At 37.4% G+C, this 26,857-nt stretch overlaps 1 protein-coding gene across 2 annotated transcripts in view; it reads right to left on the reverse strand.

Moving 5' to 3' along the window:
- IQCK (IQ motif containing K) overlaps positions 1–26,857 on the reverse strand; it is a 172,902-nt gene that overhangs the window by 23,016 nt on the left and 123,029 nt on the right. The window contains exon 8 of one of the 2 annotated variants that reach the window (XM_044660353.1): positions 19,376–19,487. In XM_044660353.1, coding sequence (XP_044516288.1) covers positions 19,376–19,487 — 112 coding nt within the window. Of the gene's footprint in view, positions 1–19,375; positions 19,488–26,857 lie in introns of those variants that run through there. The other variant, XR_006505339.1, reaches the window with a different exon arrangement.

Genomic DNA, 26,857 nt, shown 5'->3' on the forward strand with positions numbered 1-26,857 from the left:
ATATTAAATTTAAAAGTTTCTGTACAAACAAAACCAATGCAACCAAAATTAGAAGGGAAACAACAAACTCGGAGGGGGGTGGATTTTATGACAAAAGCCTCTGATAAATGGTCTCATTTCTCAAATTTATAAAGAGCAAAGTCACTTGTACAAAAAAATCAAGCCATTCCCCAATTGACAAATGGCCAAGGGACATGAATAGGAATTTTTCAGAAAAAGAAATCTAAACTATCAATAAACACATGGAAATGTGTTCTAAATCTCTCATAATTAGAGAAATGCAAATCAAAACAGCTCTGAGGTACCACCTCACACCTATCAGATTGGCCAATATGAAAGTAAAGGAAAATAATAAATGTTGGAGGGATGTGGCAAAATTGGGACACTAATGGATTGCTGGTGGAGTTGTGAATTAATTCAGCCATTCTGGAAGGCAATTTGGAATTATGCACAAAGAGCTTTAAAAGAATGCATGCTCTTTGATCCAACACTGCTGGGTTTGTACCCCAAAGAGATAATAAGGAAAAATACTTGTATAAAAATATTCATAGCCGCACTCTTTGTGGTGGCAAAAAATTGGAAAATGAGGGGGTGTACCTCAATTGGAGAATGACTGAACAAATTGTGGTATATGTGGTGATGGAATACTATTATGCTGTAAGGATTGATGATCTGGAGGCTTTCCATATGAACTGGGAGAACCTCCATGAACTGATGCAGAGTAAAAATGAGCAGAACCAGGAGAATGTTGTACACAGAAAGTAAAACATTGTGGAACAATCCAATGTAATGGACTTTGCTACTAGTAGCAATGCAACAAGCCAGGATACTCCTGAAGGACTTATGGGAAAGAATGATATCCACATTGAGAAAAAGAACTATGGAAGTAGCAATGCAAAAGCAAAACATATGACATCGCTTATCACATGTTTATGTGGATATGTGATTTGGGGTTTAGGTTTTGTTTATTTTTATTTTTATTTTGAATATTTTCCCCTAGTTACATATTTAGGGGTTTAGGTTTTTAAAAAATCTATCTCTATATAGCAAAAATGAATAATATGGAAATAGGTATCAAGTGGCAACATTTTTATAACCCAGAGGAATTGCTTGTTGGCTCGGGGGGGGTGGGGGGGAGAGAAAGAAAAAATCATTTAAACATGAAAAAAATATTAAAAATAAATAAATTATTTTTAAAAGGGACATGCAAAATTTTAAAAATGAAAAAAATTTACATGCAATTGGGAAATTTAATGAAATAAATAAAAATACATTAAAATACAAAAATAAAGATAAGCGGGATGTTTTCAGAAAAACCTGGGAAGACATGAATTGATACAAAATGAAGTGAGCAGAATCAGGAGAACTGTGTGAATGGTTACAGCAATATTGTAACAATGATTGATTATGAGAGACTTAGATGCTCTAATCAATACAACAATCCAAGACAATTCCAAAGGATCCATGATGAAAAATGCTATCCACCTCCAGAGAGAGAACTGATGAACTCTGAGTACCGATTAAAGCATACTTTTTTCCCTTTATTTTCCTTGCTTTAAAAAAACGTCTAATATGAAAATGTTTTACATGACTTCACATTGATATGCTATTGCTTAGTTTCTCAATGGGTAGAGGAGAGAGAGGCTAGAGAGAAGGAAAGAATTGGGAACTTAAAATGTGAAAAAGTGAATGAAAAAAAGTATTTTTCATTAAATCAATACTTCCTTGCCCCAAACCCTCCTGGTCCCCTGTGTTGTAGCCTACGTAGTTAATTGCCTTTCCTCTTTCTAGTCCCAAATGCTGCCAAAGAATAAGCAAATAAAGTTAATAGATGTTAAAATGCCTGTGTACAAAAGTTAATAAACTATTTTCATAAACAAGCCCCTTAGATCTATAATTGAAGCCAGTTTTCTCTTAAATCCCTAGAGGGCAGCCTAGATAGCTCAGTGGATAGAGTACTAGGCCTGGAGAGAGAAGTCATGGGTTCAAATTTGACCTCGGGCTCTTCCTAGCTGTGCAATCCTGGGAAAATCACTTAACCCTGTTTGCTTCAGTTTCCTCATGCATAAAATGAACTGGAGAAGGAAATGGCACAAACCATTCCAGTATCTTTGCCAAGAAAACCACAAAGGGGTCCAGGAAGAGTCAGATTCAACTAAAATGACTGAACAACAACATGGCATAGTAAATTGAGAACTGGCCTTGGAACATGGAAGACCAGAATTCCACCTTTGACACATACTGGCTGTGTGACCTTGAGCAAGTCATTATGTGTGTCTGTGTCTGTCTGTCTGTCTCTCTCTCTCCCCTCTAGACCAGGGATGTCAATCTCAAATATAAATATGTCCTTGGCCTAAAACTGACTTGGAAAACCACAAATTAGCATTATCTATGCCTTACTGTATTTTTATTTTTTTTAAGCATTTCACTATTGCATTTTTTTAAGCCCTTACCTTCAGTCTTAGATTCAATACTGTATATTGGTTCTAAGGCAGAAGAACAGTGAAGGCTAGGAAATGGGGGCTGAATAACTTGCCCTGGGTAACCAGCTAGGAAGTGTCTGAGATGAGATTTGAACCCAGGACCTCCCATCTCTAAGTCTGGCTCTCAGTCTACTGAGCCACCCAGTTTCCCTCCCCCCCAATTACATTTTAATATGGGTCAGAGTTTTGTTGGTCCATTGAGGCAGTGGGCACCCAAATTTGATACCTCTTCTCTAGGCAATTCTCTGATATTATAAATCACAGAGAACTTGTCTAGCTCCATTGGTAGCAGAAGCTTCCTTACCTGGGAATTCCCTATCCCAGTGAAAACACAAGTCAGTACCTATTCTATCTTCTGGTACTTATGAAGGAAATTGGAATTTAATATCAAATTCTCTTTTTTTAAATCCTTACTTTCTGTCTCAGAATTGATACTAAGTATCCCGAGCTGTCAGGCCTAAACAACTGAGATTAAGTGACTTGCCCAGGGCCATTCAGGGAGGAAGTATCTGAGGCCATATTTGAATCCAGAACCTCCCCTATCCAGGCCTGGCTCTTTTCTCACTGAGCCACCAACCAGACCCACAAATTAAGTTATGCAGAACACTCTATTTCTTTTTATTTTTTTAATTTTTTTTACTAATTACAGGTAATAAATTTCCACTTAAGTTTCCTGAAGTTATATGATCCAGATTGTCCCCCTCCTTTTTTTCCTCCCCCATCCCCGACCTGGCAATCTGGGTTATACATGTATGATCATGCAAAACATATTTCTATATTACTCATTTTTGTAAGTGAATGATCTTATAAAACATCCTATTTCTTGATGCTTGATCAATAAGGTCTTCCTGTAGTATTATTTTACGAAGAAAGCCTCAGTATCTTTTTTCAGAAATCAATACATATTTTAGTAAAATAATAAAACACACCAAGACTTCTATCTCTTACTCAATCCAATCATGCCTCCATATTAAAAGCCTTACTTAGTTCCTGGAGAAAGTTTTGTCCTGACTATTTAGTAACAGTTGCCATGTTTTATTCATTTCTAGACACTGTTACTAAAGTAAACTCATCAAAAAACATCCATTAAGGCCACATTATGGATAGGAAATAGTGCTGGAAGAGTCAGAAGAGTCCTAGAATGATGGAACCCTGAGAAAGGATCTTAGCATTGACTACAACCTTCTCATTCTACACACAAACTGGGGTTCGCTGAGGCCGCCACTTGCTGAAGGTCATGAGACTAGCGAGCACCTGACTGGGTCTCTGAACCCGGGTCTTCCAGTCCCAGGCTTTGGAAGGCATTCCATACTATTAGGAAGGATCCGTTCACTTGGTTAACCTCACAGCCCGATTAAGAGTGATATCGAGGCTGAGGATTCACAGGCGTGTGTTAAACAATCCCATCGGATGTGTCCCAGTCATTGGCAACATTTAAAAGTTCTGTGCCTTCAAAAGACCTGTGAGTCATGGGTGTGAATGAATCCCGCAGAATCACATCTCGAGTGTCTTATGACTTTTATTCATCACTACATTCTCAGCTGTTGTGCTGCCAAGATTAAACCTTCAAAACAACAGTCCACATCCAATTCTGATTGGCAATGGCTTTGTATTTTTTTTCCCCAAACCCTTATTTTCTGTCCTAGTTAAAACTAGGACTAGACAAATGGGGTGATGTGACTTGCCCAGGATCACAGAGCTAGTCACATGTTGGTTTGGTTTTTTTGCTCATTGTTATTTTTGAGAGGAAATGATGGCAGGTAGATAAACAGAATATTGCACTGGGAGCCTAGCACAGAGGGGAAAGAAAAGAAGGCCTCAGTCACAATGGATGAACTTTTGAGAGAACACGGTCAAAGATGATCTAGGATGAATAGGCATGGAGACAGTTATCTACCTCAATGGAGGAAACTCCCAAACTGATGATATAAGAGATCTGTATGAGTATGCCATAAGTGTAATTTTTGCTTGATTTTCGGTTCTCCCAGCAAATTTTGCTAAAGAGGAGGTCCTTAAAGCCAGGATTTCTCCACCATGTTATCATTATTACATACTCCCTTTCATGCCTTCCTGCTAAATTAAACTCTTTTTTTCCCCCTTAATACATCATCCTTTACCACGTCTATGACTCTCCTCATGTTGATCCCTATACCATGCATGTTTATCCAATCCAAGTCTCCAATCTGACAAATAACTATCCATCCTTAAAACCTAACTCAAAAGCCATCTCTTTTTTTTAATTAAGAAAATTTTTCCATGGTTACATGATTCATGTCATTTCCCTTCCCTCCTTCCACCCCCTTCCCATTGCCAATGAGCAGTTCCACTGGTTTTTACATGTGTCATTGATCAAGGCCATTTCCTTATTAATATTTGCATTAGGGTGAATGTTTAGTTTGCATCCCCAATCATATCCCCATCGACCCATGTGATCAAACAGTTGTTTTTCTTCTGTGTTTCTGCTCCCACCGTTCTTTCTCTGGATGTGGATAGTTTTCTTTCTCATAAGTCCCTAAAATTTGTCCTGGGTCATTGAGTTGTACCACAGTGTATCCATCTCTGTGTATAATGTTCTCCTGGTTTTGCTCCTTTCACTCTGCATCAATTCCTGGAGGTTGTTCCAATTCACATGGAATTCCTCCAATTCATTATTCCTTTCAGCACAATAGTATTCCATAACCAACAGATACCACAATTTTTTCAGCCATTCCCCAATCAAAGGGCATCCCTTCATTTTCCAATTTTTTGCCAACACAGAGTACAGCTATAAATATTTTTGTACAAGTCTAAATGCCATCTCTTTCCAAAAGTCTTTCTGAACTCCTGGCTGAAGAGCAGTAAGGCTAGGCAGTGGAGATTAAGTGACTTGCCTAATGTCACACAGCTAGGAAGAGTCTGAGGCCACATTTGAACCCACGACTTCCCATATCTGAGCCTGGTTCTCAATCTACTGAACCACCTAGTTTCCCCCAATTTTCCCTCTTTAGACCTCATTTTGTACTTTGTTTTGTTATCATATATTGTTTTTAATCATCCCTGTAAATAATATTCCTCTACTAGGCTAAAAGTTCCAGAAAGCTAGGGGCTGTCAATTAAAGGCTAAATCTCTGCCAGTGCCCACCACTGTTCTTGGCAGACAGTATATATTTGATAAATGTTTACTCAATTTTAATTTGTTAAATGCCACAATAATTCACAAACTCTAGCCCTCATTCACTGTTGGAATTCAGTCTGTTCTGTTACAAAAAAACAATCAGCTTACCAGCATAGAGGTGTCTCATTTTTAAAAAGTCAATCCATGCTGACTCATCCCCTCCACTTTGTGTTTTCTCAGTTTCAATTTGTACTATATTATCTTGCATTTACTCAAGAGGCTATTCCCTTTGCAAGGATTTAGAAGATCATAGTACTATGACTTTAACATTTATCCAAGACCACAATCTGCACTAGATAAAGCTTTAAGATGAAAACAGGACACACATGTGCATAAACCAGCTAAATTTTCTATAATTCTGGTAATTGTGTCATTATTATCATGAAGAAAAAAGAAGTGAAGTCTGAAGGCATAAAGATTGGGAAATGGGGCAGGCACAGGAGAAAGCTAATTCCCCTTTCCTTTCTGCTTGGAAAAAAGAAAAACTTAGAAATAGTTCTAAAACTCTTCCGTTAAAATAATTTTAAAGATTGATGAAATTAATGAAATTAAATTTGAAATGTCTTTAAGACTGAGTTCAACCTGTAATCTATACATGTTTCACTTGTGATAGCTAATATTTTCATGCCACTTTATAGTTTACAAACTTTTTTGCTCACAAATATACAGTAAGTAGTAGAAATATCAATACTCCAAATATTAGAGATGAGTAAGCTAATCACCTTTTGCTTGCCTTCTCCTGTGTAAAGCCATAATCTGCTAAGACAAAAAAACAATTTCCCCATCTATGTCTAGTCCTAATCCTCTGAGGAACACATGTATTTGTATTTAAGTGTTGGCTTTAAGAAAAATAAAAATTGGAAACAGCTAAGTGGCTCAGTGTATGGAGAGTCAGGTCTAGAGATGGGAGGTCCTGGGTTCAAATTTGGCCTCCGATATTTCCCAGCTGTGTGACCTGGACAAGTCATTTAACTTCCATTACCTAGTTCTTACTACCCTTCTGACTTGGAACCAATACACAGTTAAAAAGAAAAATTTTGTTTATTTTTAGATTGCTTCTTTTGACACTAATATTTTTAAATCATTTTAAAATATGCACTTAAGAAAGTGATGCAGCATTGAGTGGTCACTAAAATTACTGAGTCAAAACAGTAGAGAGAAGCTTCAATTTATGAAAATCCCAGATTTACAATTGGGGTTAAGTTGGGGGGTGGGGTTCGTGATATTAAAATTCCAGAGGATTCAGCCACAGAGTTCCTTTCAATAGCAGTTCCTATGACACATCTTAAACCTATCTCAATCAGAATTACCTCAGGTAAATTGAGATACTGTAGATTGACACAGAAATAAAAGAGAAAAAAGAGCATTTTCAGAGGAATCTCTTCTGCTGTCATGGTCAGCATTAAGTCCTGTACCATACTTTTGTTCTGGAAACCTCAAAAACACCCATCAAAACTTGATATAGGGACAGGGACTAGACCTGTTACTCATTTAGCATAAGGAATTTCTCAGGTGAGGAAACTCTCTCTACCAATGCAAATGACACCTTGCTCTGCATCAAAAATTTGGTAGAGCACTGTTAAGTGACTTGCCCAGAGTCATTCATCCAGTATTTACTGGACGAAGGACTTGAACATAGGTTTTTCCTGGTTTTGAAGTCAGCTTATATCTACTATGACACAGTGCTTAACTTTATACAAAGATACCTATAATAAGTGTCCCCACTGATGATGTTGAGGCACCAAGGCTATATAGGCCTAAGACCTTGCTAGAAGGAGGAAAGAAAGCACTCTCTTGGCTGTTGAGTATTTTCCTGACCCATTAAGTTGTTTCTATGTGCTAGAGTAAAGCATTATCTATACTTCATAAATTTCAGTACCCCAAGGTAAAGCTCTAGTTCAGTGGTTCCCAAACTTTTTTCCAGAAAAAATATTACTTAGCCCCCTGGAAATTAATTTTTAAAAATTTTAATAGCAATGAATAGGAAAGATAGATGCACCTGTGGCCATCACCGCCTCCCTGGATTGCTGCAGTACCCATCAGGGGGCAGTGGCGCCCACTTTGGGAATCACTGCTCTAGTTGTTTCATTATAGTTATTAAAACTGTATAGTCTCAGATTTCTATAGAAACCAGACACACCATTGCTGTGTGACCCTGGACAAGTCACATAATTCAGATTGCCTTTCTGCCTTGGAACCGTTACCTAGAGTCAATTCCAAGACAAAAAGTGAGGGTTTAAGAAAAAAAAAATTCAGATGGAGAGAGAATGACTTCTGGCTTCATGTGAGAAGCGTCATTTAAGTCAGATCTTAAAGAACAGACAAGATGTCAGGAGCAAAGTTGGAGGTAAAGAGCTTTGTACTTAGAATAGAATGAAAAAAGGCCCAGAGTTTGTGGAGTATGTTATTCAGGCAATGGTGAGTACTTCAGGAGAGGTTTCATGAGATAAGTCTTGAAAGATAGACTCAGGCTGGGTAGTTATGCTCTCACACATCACATTCAGGAGTTTACACTCTATGGTATTGGGAATAGGAAAGCCATTGAAAGATTTTGATTAGAGTGATGATTCCATTACAGAAAAATTAATATCTACTGGTAGTTCTATACACAGATTTGGATCAGGGACACTTTATTACCTTGAGTTTTGTCTGTATGGGTTTCTTCACTTTACCTAATCTTATCCAAATAACCTATTTTCTGACATTTCTCCTTACGCATCCACGTAACAGCAAGTAAGAATGAAAAATGGATAACATATTTAAGCATTATCTGGCCCATCATTTCTGAGAAAATCACCAAACAAGTCAGACTTAATCAAAAGATAAATATGCAAACTGAATGTTTAACAATATGAAGAACAATCATACTAGAATATTTCTAATTCTAATTTTGCGGCATTGGGAAGAGGCACTGGATGTCTGTACAGCACATTTGGATATACTTCTACCTCCAAAGTGTACTATTCCCTTAACTGCTGCCTGTTGGAACTTTCCATAAGGTTACTAATTTTAGCTTCTCTTGGTGACTAATGGGATACTACAGGGTGACAGTATCAGGGTTTTAATTAGATAACCACCAAATGAGGGGGAAAGGTTGATACATTTTTTTTTTAAATCCTTGTATTTTTGGTGTATTGTCTCATAGGTGGAAGAGCAGTAAGGGTGGGCAAAGGGGGTCAAGTGACTTGCCCAGGGTCACACAGCTGGGAAGTGGCTGAGGCTGGGTTTGAACCTAGGACCTCCTGTCTCTAGGCCTGACTCTCACTCCACTGAGCTACCCAGCTGCCCCCAGGTTGATACATTTTTGATCTCTAAAAAATAATTTTGATATCCTCAAAATTAGGAATTGTAAAACTCTCCCAAAGTAAACACTAGACAGAGAGCCGGTTAAACCTTTCATTCTTCAAGTCAGAGTCAGATAAATCAAAATAAGGAAACATTCCACAGGCAAGTAGTAGCATTCCACCTAATTGCCCACCTCAGAGAGGTTTACATACACAAGCTGCCCTAGAGATCTGAGGATTCCTTATCACTAAGGGAAGAAAATAAAAATAATTCCTTTGAAAATGGAAGCAATGAAAAAGCCACTAAGACATTTCAGCCTCCACAAACTTTGGGAAAAGAGCCTTGAAAATGTCTTTCCAGCAAACCCAGATTGAAGCTGCTCAGTTTTATAACACTAGTTTTCTGTCTCTCCATTTCCAGTCTAGAAAGAGTCAAATCTGAAAACTGGCAGAAAGCACAGGGCACTCATGCTCTAAATATAGATCAGGGTGGTGAATTTAATGGAGCAGCAATGTTGGCTTAGTGCTCATGGGTAGAACACATGCCAATTAAATGGAATAGCTTCTTCAAATGGAAAGACTTAAAGAAACACATGATTTCCAACCCCCCAAATCTCATTGTGGGAAAGCCCCTTCTGATTTTAAAAATTCCACCACCACTCTTAAGAAGATTAGGTACTCATGAATACCAGACAATGCATACAATCTCATTCTTTTTGGCAGGCTAAGATCCAGTCCTGATTGGGCTTATCTACAAAACATTTATAAGTAACTTAACCATATGGAAACTCCATCTAATATCAATTGCACCAAGAACGGGGCCATTGCTATGTTTTGCACAACGCCCTCTGCACTTCTGGTGAAAAGTAATATTTGAGGTGGATTTTTCTTTAAGTAATGGAATGAAGTTTAAATCTTTAGCCTAAGGTATGGTATCACAATATAAATGGATCAAAGAGGTGAGCCAAGAGAACAATTTGTGGTATAACAATATTATAAAGACAAACAACTTTGAAAGACTGAAGAACTCTGGTCAATGCAATTACCAACCATAATTTCAGAAGATAAATGATAAAGAATGCTACCTACTCACCATCCTGACAGAGACTGATGGGCTAAACATACAGAATATTTCTAATTCTAATTTGGGGGCATTGGGAGGAGCCAGTACTCAAGAATAAACTGCTTGATTCACCATACACTGCATTTACCCACCAGCTAAGATACTGTGCTATGGAAGCAAGCCACATCCTCCCAAGTGATGTCATGGTCTCTGGAAACTGGAAAATGTCTATAAAGATTCTATTCTTTTAATCAATTACATGTAATAACAAATTTATACATAAATTTTCTGAAGTTATATGATCTAAATTGTCTCCCTCCCTTCCCTCTCCACTGCTAGAGCTGGCAAGTAATTCCATCTGGGTTATATCATGAAAAACATTTCAATATTGCTTGTTTTTGTAAGTGAATAATAATATAAAACCAAAATCATAAAAGAAAAACCCAAAAAAACAAGTGAAAAGCTGTATGCTTTGATCAGCATTTGACTCCAACACTTCTTTCTCTGGAGGTGGATAGCATTCTTTGATATAAGTCCCTCAGAATTATTCTGGACCATAATATTGCTGAGAGTAGCTAAGTCTATCACAGTTGATTGTTCTTTGTCATAAGTCCCTCAAAATTATTCTGGATCATCATATTGCTGAGAGTAGCAAAGTCTATCACAGTTGATGGTTCCACAATATTGCTGTTACTGTGTACAATGTTCGCCTGGTTCTGCTTATTTCACTCTGCATCAATTCCTGTAAGTTTTTCCAACTCTTTCTGAAATCATCCTATTCATCATTCCTTATGACATAATAGTATTCCATCACCAAAATATGCCACAATTTGTTCAGCTATTCCCCAGTTGATGGACATTCCTTCAATGTCCAATTTTTTGCCATCACAAACAAAGCAGCTATAAATATCTTTTTTCAACTATAAAATTTCTAAAGTATGAAGGGAGGTTAGGGAAGGACCCCTTCATTCTGCATCCCTTAATTGGGAGGGCTATGAAAAGACTCTGTAATCAAAATTATTCCATGCATATCCCTGCAGATAATCTATAATGCCAATGTTATTTCTCATGTGATAAATTTTCCCTCAAAGAACAAACAAGTGATTTCTCCTCTTTTGTTTCTGTTTGCATGTGAATTCATTTGGTTCTGTTTTGTTATAAGCTCCATTTTATTTAAACTTGAATCCTTATTTTGTATTTTTACTTTGTTTTTGCTCACAGTTATTAATTTTATAATATTTTTTAAATGTAAGTGCTTTCTCTGGCCCCCAGAAGGCTAGTCTTAAGCCTTCTAAGTTATTTTAAAGGTTTTTTAAACTACTCACAATGTCTTAAATTGGATTTCATTTCCATTTGAAGCAAAAGAACACTGAAAAATATCATTTCTTGACCCTGATATGACATGACATTCAACCATAATTTTTAGTATAAATAAAACATCACTGTTTGGCTGGGTGAGTTAAGAGGGTAGAATTTTTAATTAACTTCCCTGAAAAATAAAAAATGAGTTTTGTAGGAGAAACACAGGAGAGTAAAAAAATACATAAAGCAAGCCTTTTTTTATCTTCTGGGAAAAGGGAAAGTCAATGATCTCACTGTAAGATCTGCCTCATAGATGGGGTGATGACCTGGTTGATGGGCTTCTCAATGTGTGAAAAGAAATGACATAGAAAGGAGGAAATTTACATGAGCTCTGAAGTTCACAGAATGGTAAAGTATACTTATAAACATATGACTCACTTGGCAATACTGGTCTTGCACATATTGGGGGTTATGTCTGTCCATTCCATAAGAATTGCTATTAGCACATGCAGAGGGCCACAGAGTATGGCTACTTCCTAGGTCCTGCTACAGTAATCTTCCTTCAAATTCACACACTGGCCAGTCTTATGCACTTGGAGAGTTCTTGTTACAAAGTGCATAATAAAGGTCAGCCATGGACCCATGATTTTGCATGGCTTAAGATTTCTGTAATGGGGTATAGAAGAGTCTCAAATGGAAGAGACCTTAGAGATTGTGTCTCTTCATTTGACCCACTACTGATAACAAAACTGAGGTGCAGAGGGGTAATATAAAGGCTCACAAGACTGTGGGAGAAAAAAATGTAATGTTACAGAAGAGATAGACTTGGAACAGCTAGGTAGCTCAGTGTATATATAGAAAGAGCCAGCCCTAGAGATAGACAGAAGGTCCTGGTTTCAAATCCAGCCTCAGACACTTCCTAGCTGTTTGACCCTGGGCAAGTCAATTAACACTAATTACCAAGCCTTTATCATTCTTCTGCCTTAGAACTGACACCAAGTATCAGCAAGTTGAGGGAAAAAAAATTTTAAAGCAATGGAGTGAATTTACTTCCATGTATTTGAAACTTAGTAGATTTTCAAAGTATTTCCTTGCTTGGATAAGAATTTAAATTTAGATTTTTATGCTAATAGAAAGTTCTAAAGTAATATTGTGGTCACTGATTTTAAAATATTACAGCTTAAGTCAAAATGACTTTTTTTTTTAACCCTTACCTTCTGTCTTATACAGATTCTGTGTATTGGTTCCAAGGCTTCAGAAGAGTGGTAAGTGTAGGCAATGGGGGTCAAGTGACTTGCCCAGGGGTCACATGGCTAGGAAGTGACTGAGGTCAGATTTGAACCTAGGACCTCCCATCTCTAGGTCTGGCTCTCAATCCACTGAGCTACCCAGCTGCCCCCATCAAAATGACTTTTAGCAGCTTTATTTACAAAGAGGTGGAAAGAGTGAAAGTAGAAAAATATAGACAAAGAGACAGAAAGTACTGCCTAACTACAAATACCCTAAATTTAATCCTAATGTCTCCATACCACAAATAATCCGAAAGCGAATCTCACCAGAATCCAAAATCCTAATTAGGAAGCCAAAATCCAAAGAATCAGGAGACACTGAAGAATCCTCTGAGAACCTTCTGTGCACATGAGGCTAAGACTGCCAAGAATCTCACCGAACTCATGCTGAAGGGAGTGTCTCACTGAAGCACCAACAACCAGAGAGGGTCTCCTCACCAAAGAACCAAGGAAGGAATTACCCCACTCACCACCAACAAGCCCAATGCAGGATCCAGAGAAAGAGTCTGGCTCACCAACACAGAGAGAATGACTGAATCCTCAAGATGGCCTTTTTTAAAGCAGTTTTCTCTACATCACTTCCATTTGCTCCCCTGCTTTATGGGAACAAATCGCAGTCTTTCGATTTGCCTAGCACTGCCCAAAGAGGGAGTGCCAATGACCTTTGGAGGTGTGAGCTTACTCTAGTAAGTGACTTGCTGGAACTCTCTTACTTACCCGTCCAGTAGGGGTACTTTAAGTTTTGATTTGTTTAGCTAAAAATAGATATGGGGAGAGTTAATCCTTTCTTCTCAGGAAAAAGAATCATTTCTCTTATTTTTTTCCTTTTATGCATTTTATCTTCTATAATGCTATGTCTACCAATTCAATCTTTCCTTTTAAAGAACTATGGCAAAAAGTCAAAGCATTAAAATATATAAAGCATTAAAGAAATATAAACTCTGATATCACAGAAACACATTATTGATGGTAAGAACAAAATGTACATATAATCGAGAAGTATGAGCTTAATCTATCAAGAGTTTCTTTATCGTTTCCCTGATACTCCATATCAGTCTTCCCATAAAACATGGGCATTTAACTACATAATTAATTTGAGAACTGCTATATCACTGAGATTTTAAACAAACTAGAAGGGGAAATTTTAAACATCTTTTCAAGCAATTGACTAAGCTCTGATTCTCACTACAAGCATTTTACTTTTTTTTTTTAAAACCCTTAACTTCTGTGTATTGGCTCCTAGGTGGAAGAGTGGTAAGGGTGGGCAATGGGGGTCAAGTGACTTGCCCAGGGTCACACAGCTGGGAAGTGTCTGAGGCCGGATTTGAACCTAGGGACCTCCCGTCTCTAGGCCTGACTCTCAATCCACTGAGCTACCCAGCTGCCCCTCTATAAGCATTTTAAAATAACTAATATGAAGCACTAATACAAGGTCCTAGTCCCGTTTTAAGGTTTAGTAGCTTAAGTGTGTAGTTTAAATAATTCATATTTAGTAGGCCATAATGGATAGAGAGCTAGTTTCAGAACAAAGAAGACTGGAGTTCAAATCCTGTCTCTGATATATACCGTGTATATGATCTCTGTGTCTCAAGCAATGCTCTTAAACTATAAATTACCAAGTAGACTGGATTCGGCATTAGGAGAGGAAGTTCTTCACCAAGAGCATTCTGGACATATGAAATCAGAGGTCTTGCAAAAAAAAAAAAAGTAGTATACAAATGAAGGCAGCTAAGCCAACTTCACACCATCTGTCTAAGAAGAATTATTCTTAGGACAGGTTCTGACTCAGGGTAATCTGAGGATGTCTATATTATACCACAATTCCACTACAACTGCTAAAAATACTCTTCATCAGGCCTCCTATGTCCAGCAAGGCTGCTGGGGGGGAAAAAAGAATGTAATTATTTTTTCTACACTATAAATATCTACAAATACCTTTAAATAAATAATGTCCATTATAGTTCTTTTAATTCAGGTATCTTCCTTTAAAAAGTTCCCATTTGGTGTGGTATGTTGAACAGGGATATTTAAAGAAAAATGTCATTTTAAAGTAATTTTAATTTACAACCCCCCAACTAATTTTTGTTAGTATATTCCCAGTCCAGCTGCAGCACTAACAGGTGTTAAACTATTTTCAGACATTTTCATCACAAATCTTAGGTCTAATTGCAGTGTCACCTTGACTGATGGATTTCTTGTCAAGACTTTGCCTTATACGGATTCATGATGTTTAAAATGAAGAACAATTTTACAAATGCATATAGTTAACAAAACAATTTAGCCCAGTAATACTCAAGGATTTCAGGTTTCACTTGGTAGGCAGCAATTTTATTCTCCTAGTCACAATTTTGGTATGGGTCTCAAATAGCCTTAATCAATGCAGATCACAAAGTGCTCAGGAGTCTGGGAAAGGGGGGCGTGTGGTGGCGGGAACCACCCTCTGATAAGACTAGGCAGCTGTGATCTCTCAGCAGGGAAGCCAAAGGAATATTCTAGTCTCCAGTGAGCACTCTTTCCTAGGATAAAAGCTTTCATGTTTTCTAGTAACAATTACATAACTTTCCCATAAGTCTCCTTTCTAATTAACCTCAAATTTGGATGGGTAATGGTTTAAGAGGAGAATTTTCTCCCTTTTGATTGAATCCTCTTTACTTTTAGAGTGAGCAAAAAGCTTTACCCACTGTCAATAATTGGTATTTTAAGATTAAGTATAGAAGAAATAGGAAGGGAGGGAAGAAGGGAGGAAGAAAGGAGGGAAGGAGGGAAGGGAGGGAGGGAAAAAGGGGAAGGGGATGGAGGGGGGAAGAAGGAAGGAGGAAGGGATGGAAGGAGGAAGGGATGGAGGGAAGGAGGGAGGGAGGAAGGGGAAGGTATGGAGGGAGGGAAGAAGGGGAGGAGGATGGAGGGAGGGAAGAAGGAAAGAGGAAGGGATGGAAGGAGAAAGAGATGGAAGGAAGGAGGGAGGAAGGGAGGGAGGAAGAAAGGAAGGAAGGAAGAAAAGGAGGGAAGGGTGGGGAGGGGCTATCTGGGAAATGTCTTACAAGGGAACTACAACTATTTCAAGATAGAAGAGAACTACAGGGTATAGGTAGTCATTGTTGATTTATAAAATACATATAATGAGACTTTATTCTCTGAATTTAGTTCAGTATTGCTGTGATTTTTGTTATTAGTGAAAAGAAGGTATTATAAAAATATATATTAAATTGTCTATGTCATGTATATGTAGTTTAATAAGAACAAAAAGGTGACAATTACTAGTAGCACTTTCTTTGGCATTTAAAATATTAAGGCATCATTTTCATATATGAAACTGAGAGAAATGCAGCTAGTCCATGGAAAACACATGTAAGAAATCATCAGTAGCTAAAAAATAACAAAGAATCATAAAACATCACAGATGGAAGGGATTTTAAAGATCATTAAGTCCAACTTGTTATTTTACAGATGAGGAAACTAAGACCCAACAGACAGAGTAACTAATGTTAAGTCATCTGGCCAACAGTCCATCTCCCCAGCATCTAACATATTTCAGTATATATACTAGACCCACAAATGTCTGTTTTTGTAAAGAAACTGAGGTAACATGAGGTCTTCTGTACTTCTGGGACATCTCTAAGCCATCATCTCTACCTCCTCCTGATAAGAACCTTGAACTCCAAACCTGGAACTCCCTGAGGTTGTGATCACAAATGTGCCCCTTATTTTGCCCAGTTCCAAGCTTCTACCTTCCTTCTGGCATCTCTATATGAATCTTCCCACTTCCTAAATTGGTATGTTGCTTGCTTTTAATGCCAAGTAAATAAGGATGTGACCAATCCTCAAGCAAAGCATTTGTTAAGTACCTACTATGTGCCAAGCACTGAGAGACAAAGACAGTATTGAAAGACAGAAAGCTAGAGCCTATCTAATTTGCTTCCCATCTTTGTTCTCACTCAGCCTGAAATTATTGATTTGTCACAAGCAGTATCAAATGCTGTGGGAAGCACATGACATCTCATAATGCTTCTTACTGAGGGATCTGGGGGCAATTAATGTACATGATATAATAACGAAGGGATTTAGATTTGGGGACTATAGCTGATATGGAATGGACCTAATAAAGGTTGGTTAAAAAATGTGCTTGGCATAATCAAAAAACTTCAAACGTGAAAAGATTAGAGGACAGAGTAATGAGAAAACTTTGCCTACCACCTTGATAAACAAGAATGCTGCTTGCTACCTAGTAGAAAGAAGAGAAATGGGTGAGACATCCAGAAGTTCAGAGGAGAAAAAAAATCGATAAAGGAGACATTGGTAAATTTACAGCCACAAATGTCTCTATTTAAACTAGCCAATAAGCAAGGTAAACTAAGAGTGCCAGAAACAACTCATATAGATGCCTGAGAGGAAAAGGTTAAATTTTCATTGTGAACTTTTAAACTCCAGAAATCAGCAAATGCTACAAATCAGAGTTTGATTTATTGTTTTGTTAATTGTTTAGACTTAAGAAAGTAATGGATAAAGAATTAACAATGCAGATTACACCTAAAAGGGGCAGCTAGGTGGATACAGTGCCAGGCCTACAATCAGGAAAACTCATCTCTCTGAGTTCAAAACTGGCCTCAGTCACTGATTAGCTATGTGACTCTGAGCAAATCACTTTTACTCTCTTTGCCTCAGTTTCCTCATCTGTAAAATGAGGAGGAGCAGGGAAACCCTTAAGAATGAAATTCAAAAAACAAAAATGGGAAACAATTCAGTGAGAAAGAAAGAGTTGCTTGAAGCTACTGACATAAATGTCCAAAGAATTCCCCAACAAACTTTGAATTTTAAAAGACAGGTACAGAGCCTAGAAGCAAGGCCAAGTAATAAAGACTTAATATAAAAGAATGCCACAGCACTATTCGGATTGCAACAGAAGGGCTAAAGTGCAGAATAAAAAAAGCCTTGCCAAGAAATCTAAACATAAAAAAGTAATTTTTTTTCATCTATAATGAAAAAATAAGGAAGAACCCAAAAAGGCTAAACCCCTACCACAGGTTGGATAGGATAGTGATAATACAAAACAGAGAGAAGAAATAATGGTTCAATTCTTGTTCTGTCTCTATTTTGTTGACCAAGAAGAACGAAATGGTCTTTGGACCAAAAAAGACAGAACAACAACAAGGTTAATAGTTAATACTCATTACAAATTAGAAAATAGTAAGGAAGCACCTAGCTGCCCTTGATGAATTCAAGTCATCTGGCCCAAATGAACTACATCCTTGAGTACTGGAAAAAAAAAAACAAACCTGGCAGATATGATTGCAGAGCCACTGTTAGTGATAGCTGAAAGATTGTGGGGAATAGGAGAGGTACCACAGGGCTGGAGGGCAAGTGTTGCCACACTTTAAAAATCTCTAATGACATGACTGCATTAAACAGAATATAATTTATATTCATAATGATGACCCAGAGATCTATTTTTTAAAAAGACTTACAGGCAAAAGCAATTAAAATTTTGGTGGTTAATGGTAGGTGCTTCATTTGCCTGAAAAATTATCCTATCCAGAATACTTTATTCTCTGTCAATACTGAGAAATTGTTATCTGCAAAATCTAGTTACCAAAACACAGCTAGAAATTTATATTTTTTTTAAAAACCCTTACCTTCCATCTTAGAATCAAAACTGGGTATTGGTTCCAAGGTAGAAGAGTGGTAAAGGCTAGGCAATGGGGGCTAAGTGACTTGCCCAGAGTCACACAGCTAGTAAGTGTCTGAGGCCACATTTGAACCTAGGACCTCCCATCTCTAGTCCTGACTCTCAATCCACTGAACCACCTAGCTGTCCCCCATTTCTTTTTTTTTTAAATCCTTACCTTCCATCTTGGAATCAATATTGTATATTTTATTGGTTCCAAGGCAGAAGAATGGGAAGGGCTAGGCAATGAGGGTTAAGTGATTTGCCCAGGGTCACACAGCTAGAAAAGTATCTGAGGCCAGATTTAAATCCAGGTCCTCCTATCTCTAGGCCTAGTTCTCAATCAGTCCAACCTTGCTGGCTTCAAAATTTTCATTTCCATAATTTTAAGAATAAAACAAGGTGTGCATATTCTGGAAAAATCCTTTTAATTCATGTAAAACCACAGCTATTTTAATGTTTTACTTATCCACAGTTATTAAAAGCATTATCTCAGAAACTATTTACCAGTCAGTCATCACTGAACTCCTTTATATCATATCTTCTCATCTTAGAATGGTTACTTTCCAAGGTCCCGTTCAATTCTAACAATCAATTATTTTAAAACAAATATTTTCTATTTCATATTGGCAAATAGAAAAATCGCATGTCTATCCTGGGAACTGAAAGAAGCTTATTTTAAAAAACCAAAATCTATTTTCCACATTCAATTTATTTTAAAGGGTTTTTTTGTAGCACTTTCGGGTCTAGATTTGGGATTGGATAAACAATAACTCATAAAAAAAAGACCAACTACTTATCAGGTTAAGTAGTATTATCTGTGTTAAGAGTTACTGTTTTATCTCATACCCTGTAAAAATGAAAGAGCAAAAACTGTCAGCCGTACGGAAACCTGAAATCATATCTAAGTAGGAAAATTGCCAGATTAATTGTAACTCATCACCTTAATCTTTCCATAGTTGCATTTTCACCTTTAGTCATTTCCAAGTTGGAGCATTTGAGGTCCAAGAAGATTAATGTTGTATGAATGGCCCTTTGAATTCCAGAAAGAAAGAAAAAATCCCTCCTGGGGTTGGCAGAAGAGTGATGCTATTGTTTGAGAATAAACAACTAAGTTCTGAATCAGGTAAGGACTGACCTTTTTTTTCCTGTTTAGCCCAGAATTCTTTCACTCTCTGACGAATGTGACTATCTTCCCTCAGTTGCTTCTGCCACTGACGCAACTCTTGGATCTCAGGATCACAACGAACCTAAAAAGGCCACATGAGATTTTATAGTTTCTTTTTGTTCTCGATATGTCAACTCATTTAAATTTTACAAAAAACCCTTTTCAAACATACATCTTTAACCCTCTTTAAATAAAAAGCTTCTCTATGAGATGTACAGACATTAAAGCATGAAAACTTGATACATCAATGGTAGATTAAAACATACTCAGAAACATCCAAGATTTCTCTAAATGGGTGAATAACTATTTTATGTTCCTAAACTAATTCGAGAAAACTAAAGGTGTGAGTTCTTTAAAAGTATGCTGAGAAAGCTGACAGGGGTGGTATATCCCAATAATCACTGCTATGATGAAGATGGTGAATAGCTTGAGCTCCAAAGGGCTAAGCCTATCCGCAGTATGGGGAGCCCCCATGAGCAAAGGCCACCAGACTGGCTAAGGTGGAGGGAATTGAGCCAAGGCAGAAATGAAGGGCGAAGCTTCTATATTATATTTATGTACTTCTTTTTTTAAGACAGGGAGACCCAGGATCAAAAATGGGACAGATACATACATGCAAAGATAGATGTATAGATAGATACATAAATGCTTGCATGGCTAGAGGGGTGGATAGACAAGAGATTAATAAATGTGTGCATGCACTTCCTAAAGAGATACTTCCTAGCAAGTATTTTCAAGTATACTGTATTTAAGAGAATCTTTTTCTACATTTCGTATCACAAATGGTCTTGTGTCTTAATAGATAAGTCTTAGGTTATTGCCTGAGACACTAAAGTTAAACGATAAATAAAGGGTCACACAGTTAGAAAGTGCCAAAGGCAGAATTTGAACCGATGTGTTCCTTACTCTAAGCTAAGGACTCTACTCATTATTCCATGCTTCCTCTCATGGAGATTATTCTATATTGCTTCCTGGGCTCAAAAGGAGACTTGAAGGCTTGTCATGCTGACAGAATAGGCTCCAAACTTCTTAGCCTGGCATTCATGGCCCTCTACAATTTATTTGTTTGTTTGTTTTAATCCTTAATTTCTATCTTAGAATCAATTCTGTGTAAGGTTTAAAAAAAAAAAAGGTGTTAAGGACTAGTCAATCAGGATTAAGTGACTTGCCCAGGGTCACAGAGCTAGGAAGTATCAAAGGTCAGGGCTGAACCCAGGGCCTCCCATCTCCAGGCCTGGCTCTCAATCCACTGAGCCACCTAACTCAGTCTTAATGATGTTTTCCCAATATAATTTTATTTCCATGTGAAATTGAAAGGAAGGTAAATCATTCCTTGTCAATAAGCATCATTATAGTCAAGTCAAGTCCATAAGCATTATGAAGTGCCTCCTATGTGCTAGGGGACAAAAAGAAAGACAAAACCCAGTCTTGGAGTTCACTGTTTAATGAGTTGTTTTATAAATGCCTGGGCAGTAGAAGAGAGAAGCAACGGCTAAAGAAGTTATGGCATTTGATTTTGACGGAATACTACATGAGAAATGATGATTAAGCTAATTAAAAAAAACATGGAAAGACCTACATGAAATTATGAAACAAGTAGGACTAAGAGAACATTCTAAATAGCAACAGAAATATTGTTTGAAAAACAGCTTCTGTGTGTCCACCTCCAGAGAAAGAACTGATAAATAGAAATTGGCAAGTCATAGTTTTATATATACATAGATCTTTTTGTCAAATAATGCCTTCTTAGGCAGTTGGATGGTTCACTGGATTGACAGCCAGGCCCAGAGAAGGGAAGTCCTGGGTTCAAATTTAGCCTCAGACACTTCCTATTTGTGTGACCCTGGGCAAGTCACATAACCCCCATTGCCTAGCTCAGTGATGGGCAAACTTTTTAAAGGGGGGCCAAAGGAAATGAAATGCTCATCTGTCAGTCTGTTTCTAAGGCAACTCTTTCAAGGTTTCATTGTATTGTTATCCTACTCATTGTATTTGTTAGATTAGAAATAATGTTGCGCAGCCAGATAGAACATTTCAGAGGGTTGCATCTGGCCCACATACTATAGTTTACCCATCACTGCTCTAGCCCATACTGCTCTTCTGCCTTGAAATCAATACATAGTATTGATTCTAAGGTGGAAGGTGAGGGCTTAAAAAATAATAATAATGCCTTGTCTAGTGTGGGGGAGGGAAGGAGATAGTTGGAAATTTTAGTGTAACAAATAAATATTTTTTAAAAGAAGCAAGTTTAAAGAAAGCCTATCAAGGTACACAATTCAGCAGTCATCCCAAGGGCATTTTAGGTACATAAATGGAATGAAGACAAGAGAGAAAAATGAAAAAGATCTATAAAAATTACATTAGTACACTGTTTTCATTACCACAGGAAGTGAACCACTACACTTATATCTTAGCATCACAGTCCCAGATATGTTTACAGGGGATGCAGAAAAAGCACCAAGGAGAACAAAAATAAGAAACATGGCCAGAATGGGCCACTGGGTTATTCCTAATATTTTAAGACGAAATATTAGGTTTACACTCTCTGTCAGTTACATTAGAATAAATATCAGAAGACAATGAGCAAGCAAGCACCTTTTACTGTTTTGTAAACTACTACTCTAAAACACAGACCTTTTTTTTTTTAAGTTGCAAACTCTCCCAAATCTTTTTTTTTTAATTTTTTTCTGATTTTTTTTAAAACTCTTACCTTCTGTCCTAGAATCAATACTGTGTAATAGTTCCAAAGCAGAAGAGCAGTAAAAGCTAGGCAATGGGGGTTAAGTGACTTGCCTAGGGTCACACAACTAGGAAGGTTCTGAGGCCAGATTTGAACCAAGGACCTCCCGTTGCTAGGCCTGGCTCTCAATCCAACTGAGCTACTCAGCGGCCCCCTGTTCTTGGTTTTTGTATATGTATAAGCACCTCAGAAGTCACCATCTTATTTGGGAATGGCTAGATAATTTAATAGAATATTAATGTACTTTAAGAAATAAAATTTCAGAAAAAACTGGGAAAATCACTATGAACTGATACAAAGCAAAGTGAGAACTAGAACAATTTATACCATAACATAGGGAAAAGAGGACTCTGAAAGACTTTAGAACTCTGATCAATGCAATAATAAACTTTCAGTCCAAAACACTGAAGATGAAACACAATCACTCATTAGCTGCCAAAGAGATGATGAAATTAAATACAAAAGACATATTTTTCAATAATTTTTAAATTTAATTTAATTCAACAATTTTTAAATACATGGCTAATGTGGGAATTTGTTTTGTTGGGCTTTTTTTCTTTCTTTTGTTTAATTGCTCAATGGGATGGATTTAAATGATCAATGGGAACCATGAGTGGGCCAAATTAATAAAGTAAAAATTTTAATTTAAAACGTTTAAAAAATGATGAGCAAACAAGAAAAAAGTAAAAAAAAAAAGAGGGTCATTGAAGCATTTTTTAAATTGCAAAAGGGAAGGAAGTTCAGAAGAATATAAAGACAAATAAGATAGACAGGGGTGGGTATTTATTATATTTCTTGGAGGGAAAGTTGTATGGAAAGATTTGGAGTTTCATATATAATACTATTTTCTGCTTTGAGTGTGGAAATGTTCTCTTTTGAGAGTATTTATTAAATTCAGAATAAAGGGTTGGGGGAGGGTAGCATTTCTGGCCACATTGGAAACCTGGATTTCCATTTTACATTTGGCATGTTTACATTTATTTTTATTTTTATTCCATGTTATTAAACTAAGTGATGAACAAAAAAAAAGAAAATCACTATCTTTTAAGATGTCAGATGTTAGTCCATCTGGTAGGTACCTTTGGATGGTTTTCTAATCAAATGAAAAACCTTCTCAAGGCCTCAAAAAGGAGCTAGCTCTTCCATAAATTCCTATATAGCTATAATCTAAAAGAACCATAAAGTTCTATAAATTAGAAATTTTACTGTAATAATTTCTGCCTGAACATTAAAATTTTGATCCTGAGCCAACATAGGAGCCTGAAGCACTCTGAGTCATCCAAAAAAATTAAATTATATTTAGAATACCGACAGTGTTTATACTTTTGTTGTTGTTCAATCATGTCCAACTCTTGGTGATCCCATTTGAGGTAGTCTTATCTAAGAAGCTGGAGTGATTTGTCATTTCCTTCTCCAGCTGATTTTACAGATGAGGGAACTGATGCAAATATAGTTTAATGACTTTCCTAGGGTCACACAGCTAGCGTCGGAAGCCAGATTTGAACTCTTCCTGACTCCGTGCCTAGTTCTCTATCCACTATGCCATCTAGCTTCTTTACTATTACTTTATTATATTCTAATTCTTTAAAATTGTTCATCTTTATAGTTCTCAATTAAAAAGATACTTCAATTAATAAAACACTATCATTCCATCACTATTCTGCATAAATGGGAAGTTTGGCCTAAGTTTCATTTAAACATCCCTTTTATCAGGCAGGAGACATAACTCCTTGTTTTTCTCTTCATTATATTTACAACCAAGAACTGTTATTTGCTTTTGTAAAATAAAGTGATCTTGTTAGTAACTTTTCATTACAGGGGAAAGCTATGCTCTAACAATTTATGTTTGCCTTTGGGGAAACATGTACTCATTGAACTGAGTTAATCTCAGTCATTACTATAATGATTGTGAATACTTTTAAGTAGATGGTTGCCCCAATCAGCAAATACCATACTATGTAATATTAAACAGAAAAATTCACTACAAAACAAAGGATCCCTTAACAAGTTTCTTTCTTCTCTTCAATTTTAATTATTCTCTTCATCTTTTTGAATCACTGTTGAAACTCCAAATGGGTAGCTTTAACAATGTCCAAGGCAGATAAAATGAATGTGGGGGCAGTTCTGAATTAGAACAAAAAAAAAGTCTTTTGGCATTAGAATCAAAAAGAAACCTATCTTTTCTATTTGGTTATGAAAAAAATTCTTCTGATTTTATTTTCTGTCTTCCTTAAGGCTTAGCTTTTGGCTCACTTGTGGGGTCCTCATAAAAGAAGGGAGAGAGAGATAGTCAGTGTACAATTTCAATCACATATGGGGCAGTGTCTCTCCCTCAGAGTCCCTCCTTATACATGCTCCAGATTTTCCTGTTGTATAAACTACTCTTCAAGAGTATAGTTAACTCGTTCAGGACACCAGAGCACGATTATGTAAATCATACAAAAGGCATTCCATAGAGCACAGTCAAAATTAACTTTCCTGGTTCTGGACAATAATGGGTGCTGGCTCTGGAAAGTGATCCCCTCCAGCTAGATGGCATGACGGATGGAGAATCAGGCCTGGAGACAGGAGGTCCTGGGTTCGACTCCAGCCTAAGACACTTCTGGCAAGTCATTTAACCCCAATTGCCTAGCCATTATTGTTCTGGGGCCTTAGAACCAATACACAGCACTGATTCTAAGATGGAAGGTAAGCACTCCATAGCACCTGCTGCCACCACTTTCATGGCTGCAGGTACAAACTGTTCTTGTCCACCCATTCTGCCAGAGGAAGACTTCACATACTTGGAGTAGACACCACCATAATTCACTAACAGGTTTAAGGCCCACTGGTTACCTTCCACTTGTCCGCCAAGACAGTTTTACTGGAATGTAGCCACTGTGCATGATACAGCTTCTTGGAGTCACAAGTGAGTGTTGGGTGACAGAAGGACACCAAAGGTGCATAAGCAGCCCTGAAATGGGCTTGGCAAGCCTTCATACTAGAGGTTCTAGTCCTTCCTAAACAACCCAGACACTCCTGAGATAAAAGTACTCTGGGACTTTCACCTCGCTCTTTCTGGATACTACACCCCCAGGGTAGCCCGAGATCAAACCAGATTGTCCTCTGCTGCTTCATACTGCTGACTGTACAAGGGATTTACTTAATCTCTCCCTCCTGGGCCTGCTTCGAAGGTAGGAGAGCACTAGAGGGAGAGCTTCATGACTCATATTGCTCTTGCTGACCACCCAGACCACCCTTTCAGTCTAGCCAGCCTTTCTTCATTTTATCTTGGGAAGCTGAAGATTTTTGTATTCCAAAACAAGACATTATTACATTGATCCCTACGGCATTTCATCTTATTAGATTCAGCCCCATGCTCTAGCTACTATCAAGGTAATAGGATGGGGGGAGCCATTTTCTACTCTTTTTTTTTTTCATTTAAAAAACCCTTTTGAATGTATTTAGAAGGCTACATGAAAATATATTTCTCCCAACCTTTGTGAAGGGCATTCCATCCCTGGCCAGTTATTTCTTTATTTTAAGCTATGGTTCAGAAATTCAAACCTGTTCCCATATTCCATATTTTAAAATATTGATATTTTTAACTTTGCCTAACATTTCCCTGTTTCATTCTCCTCCTCTCATAACAAAGCCGTTCTTTATAATAGATTTTTTAAAAGGCAAGAAAAAAGTAGCAAATATGATCAATACATTAGAAAAAATCTAACAAGAATGCAATACTCCACACCTATGGCCCCCTGGCACCAGTTTGACAAAGGAGTGGGGGAGTCAGACACCATATTATTAACTAGATGTTCATTTCTCAAATGCATTTTTCTCATTTGAAGCCCTCGACTTCAGTTGACAGCAATGATGAAAATCCTGCCTCTCCCACTGAGGTTTTAGTTCTTGGTCCAAGATATTGTAATATTCATCAGTGGTCCAAAAGTGGGAAGTAGTCATTTGGTTTGACACATCCTGGGAGGTTTGCTATCATATACTGAATTCATGTCTTAAGAAGACAGCAGTCCTCCATGTTGTTAGATCTATAATTTATGTTGTTCAATTTTTAAAAAAAAAAGACACTCAGTATGCCATTGCAAGGAGTCACCAACCAATACTAATTTGTCTCTTCTTACTTGAACCTTGATGATATATTATCTAAGAGGATCTATGGTCCACATTCTTTTTCCTTGAAGGATAAGGAGCTGTTTCCTCCTCAAAGAAACATCTCTCAAATTCACCGCATTCTCTTTTCTGCTACAGCTACCACCCTGGTGTGGACTGTTATGCCAGGACTATATTGTAAGAGATTGGTCAACATGCCACAATTTGCATCCCATTCCAGTCCAGCCTCCACTCAGCTACTAAAGTTATTTTCCTAAAATGTATGTCTGACCTTAATTCAATGTACACATACACATACACACACACACACACACACACACACACACACACACACACACACACACACACACACACACACACACACACCCCACACTCAATAAACTCCAGTGGCTTCCTAGCACCTCCCGGATCAAATATAAAATCTGTTTGGCATCCAAAGCCTTTCACAACCATCCCACACACGTCTTTCTAGTCTTCTTATACCTTAACTCTTCTTTATCCTTATCCCTCCCTAACACACACACACACTTCAGTCCAGTGATATTGGCTTCCTTTCTTTTTCTCAGACAAGATACTCTCTCTCCCAAGTTAAGGCATCTTCA

Source organism: Gracilinanus agilis, chromosome 1 (assembly GCF_016433145.1).
Source record: "Gracilinanus agilis isolate LMUSP501 chromosome 1, AgileGrace, whole genome shotgun sequence".
Taxonomy (NCBI): domain Eukaryota; kingdom Metazoa; phylum Chordata; class Mammalia; order Didelphimorphia; family Didelphidae; genus Gracilinanus; species Gracilinanus agilis.